Source organism: Branchiostoma floridae, chromosome 4 (genome assembly GCF_000003815.2).
Source record: "Branchiostoma floridae strain S238N-H82 chromosome 4, Bfl_VNyyK, whole genome shotgun sequence".
Lineage (NCBI taxonomy): Eukaryota > Metazoa > Chordata > Leptocardii > Amphioxiformes > Branchiostomatidae > Branchiostoma > Branchiostoma floridae.
In genome coordinates, this window is record NC_049982.1 from 3,243,399 (window position 1) to 3,245,379 (window position 1,981).

At 42.0% G+C, this 1,981-nt stretch overlaps 2 protein-coding genes and 1 long non-coding RNA gene across 3 annotated transcripts in view; 1 reads left to right on the top strand and 2 right to left on the bottom strand.

The window, feature by feature from the left end:
- Positions 1-1,981, top strand: part of LOC118413013 — a 711,153-nt gene that overhangs the window by 274,720 nt on the left and 434,452 nt on the right. The gene's annotated exons all lie outside the window — the stretch shown is intronic.
- Positions 1-1,981, bottom strand: part of LOC118414515 — a 660,232-nt gene that overhangs the window by 235,313 nt on the left and 422,938 nt on the right. The window lies entirely within an intron of this gene.
- The window catches only part of LOC118414493 (calumenin-like), an 8,533-nt gene that overhangs the window by 543 nt on the left and 6,009 nt on the right, over positions 1-1,981 (bottom strand). The window contains exons 5-7 of the mRNA XM_035818561.1: positions 1,904-1,931; positions 1,089-1,149; positions 552-751 (exon numbers count right to left, since the gene is read on the bottom strand). Of these exons, the coding sequence (XP_035674454.1) occupies positions 552-751; positions 1,089-1,149; positions 1,904-1,931 (289 nt within the window). The remainder of the gene's footprint in view (positions 1-551; positions 752-1,088; positions 1,150-1,903; positions 1,932-1,981) is intronic.

A 1,981-nucleotide genomic window follows, 5' to 3' on the forward strand; every position in this document is an offset into this window, starting at 1 on the left:
GTCCTGAAACAAACAAATAAACATGTAAACAAAGCATTCTACATCTTACCACACAGTTTAACGTATAAAAGTTTCATTCAATGTTATATTCTTTACTTTTCCCTGATTATTATCTACCTGCCTAATAATTAAGCTCTGTAAAATATCAGCCATCAGTCATTCACTTTAAGTCTGAATCAACTACCCCGGTACATAAGATACAAAAAGTGACATTAGAAACACATTTAAAGGCATACAAAACATGTACAATGATAAGAAATTGTTGCTTGTGGTAAACTGAAGAAATATCAAGCAGCTACCTCTTTAATCTGATGGGACCACATGGATAATCTCCAAGCAGATCCTAAGGTAGCATAAGATTGTATCAAAAGCTGGCAGAGGAGTGAAGCCGGCCTAGGAGTGTGTTTGGCTACCGGGCAAATGGCAAATGGACACCTCTTGGCTGACTACACTCCTTGGCCAGTTTGGTACTATCTTATGCCATTGTAGGATCTGCTTGGAGATTACACATGGACTTTCTGCACACAAACAGGAGGAAAGATCTCTCTACCCACCTTGTCCACATCAGACTCGAAGATGAGGTGTTTGGACTCAGCATCTGCGTGGTCGTAGTCGGGAGGAATGATCCAGTCTCGCACTTCGTCCTTGTCCATTTTGCCGTCGCCGTTCTTGTCGCGGAAGGTGCCGAACTGCTCGCGCTCAGACTTCACCCAATCAGGCTCCTCCTTGTCATCACCAGTCCACATGTCACCTGATCATCCACCAATCACAGAACAGGAGGTCAGTATGGATGCTATGTCACCAACTTAAGGCATTCTTGACACTTCGGAAAAAATAACTTTATTACTTGTTCAAAATATCGAATTTGCAATTCAAATGTGCTAATATGGTCTTGAGCCAAACACCCAACCATTTCACTTTGCAATGCCACGCTTTAGTTAGGTACAATGAGCTTAACCAAAGACAGAAAGTGAAGGGAGCCTCCAGGCAGAGGGACCCTGGACCTTTGGGCCAAACACCCGACCGTGATGCCAAGCTTTGGTTGTGTACAATGAGCTTAACCAAAGACAGAGAGTGAAGGAGCCTACCGATGTACTCCTCCAGGGAGATGGTCCCGTCCCCATCCTTGTCTATGTCCTCCAGAGTCTCCTGCACAAAATCACACATCAGGGAAACACTTTAAGACCATTTCATCATCATCATCGGAAATCCAGAAATTCTAAGACCCTTTACAACAGCAAAATTTATGTATACCATCAGTACAGGCAGATGATCTAAATAATCATTACAATTGAACACTGCCTATTTTCAACTAACATGAAGGAAGATTGCACTTATCGATACACATGTTAGTACACCCCAAAGCGGCTCTGATCATGATAAATTATGATAAACCCTGGCTAGGTAGATGTTTTAAACATTTAGAAGCATTGAACCATTGTTAATGAAACAAAACCATTTTTCATTTTCATTTCACTGAGGACGGAAGGTGGATGCCTTTCGAAACGTCTAGTAAAATTTCTTAAGTATCCAGAAGTAAAGAGTGATTCTTCTTCAATGTCATTGTTAATAAAGTGCTAAAATAACAAAAAGGAAACATAGGCAAGTAGCACAATAGTTTGAGGAGATCTACACCTCAAGCACAGTGAAAGATCACACCACACCAACCATTAGGAGTAGGAGACCTTCCAAGTGTGAGTGGATCAAATCTTACTGTCTTGTCTTACATACCCTCTCCACACAAACAAAAGCAGCCCCACCTGCACCACGACGTCCTTCATGTGCTCCACACAAACAAACAAACAAACAAAAAACAAACAAAAGCAGCCCCCACCTGCACAACAATGTCCTTATGTGCTCCACACAAACAAACAAACAAACAAACAAACAAAAGCAGCCCCACCTGCACCACGATGTCCTTCATGTGCTCCACACAAACAAACAAACAAACAAACAAAAGCAGCCCCACCTGCACCATGAT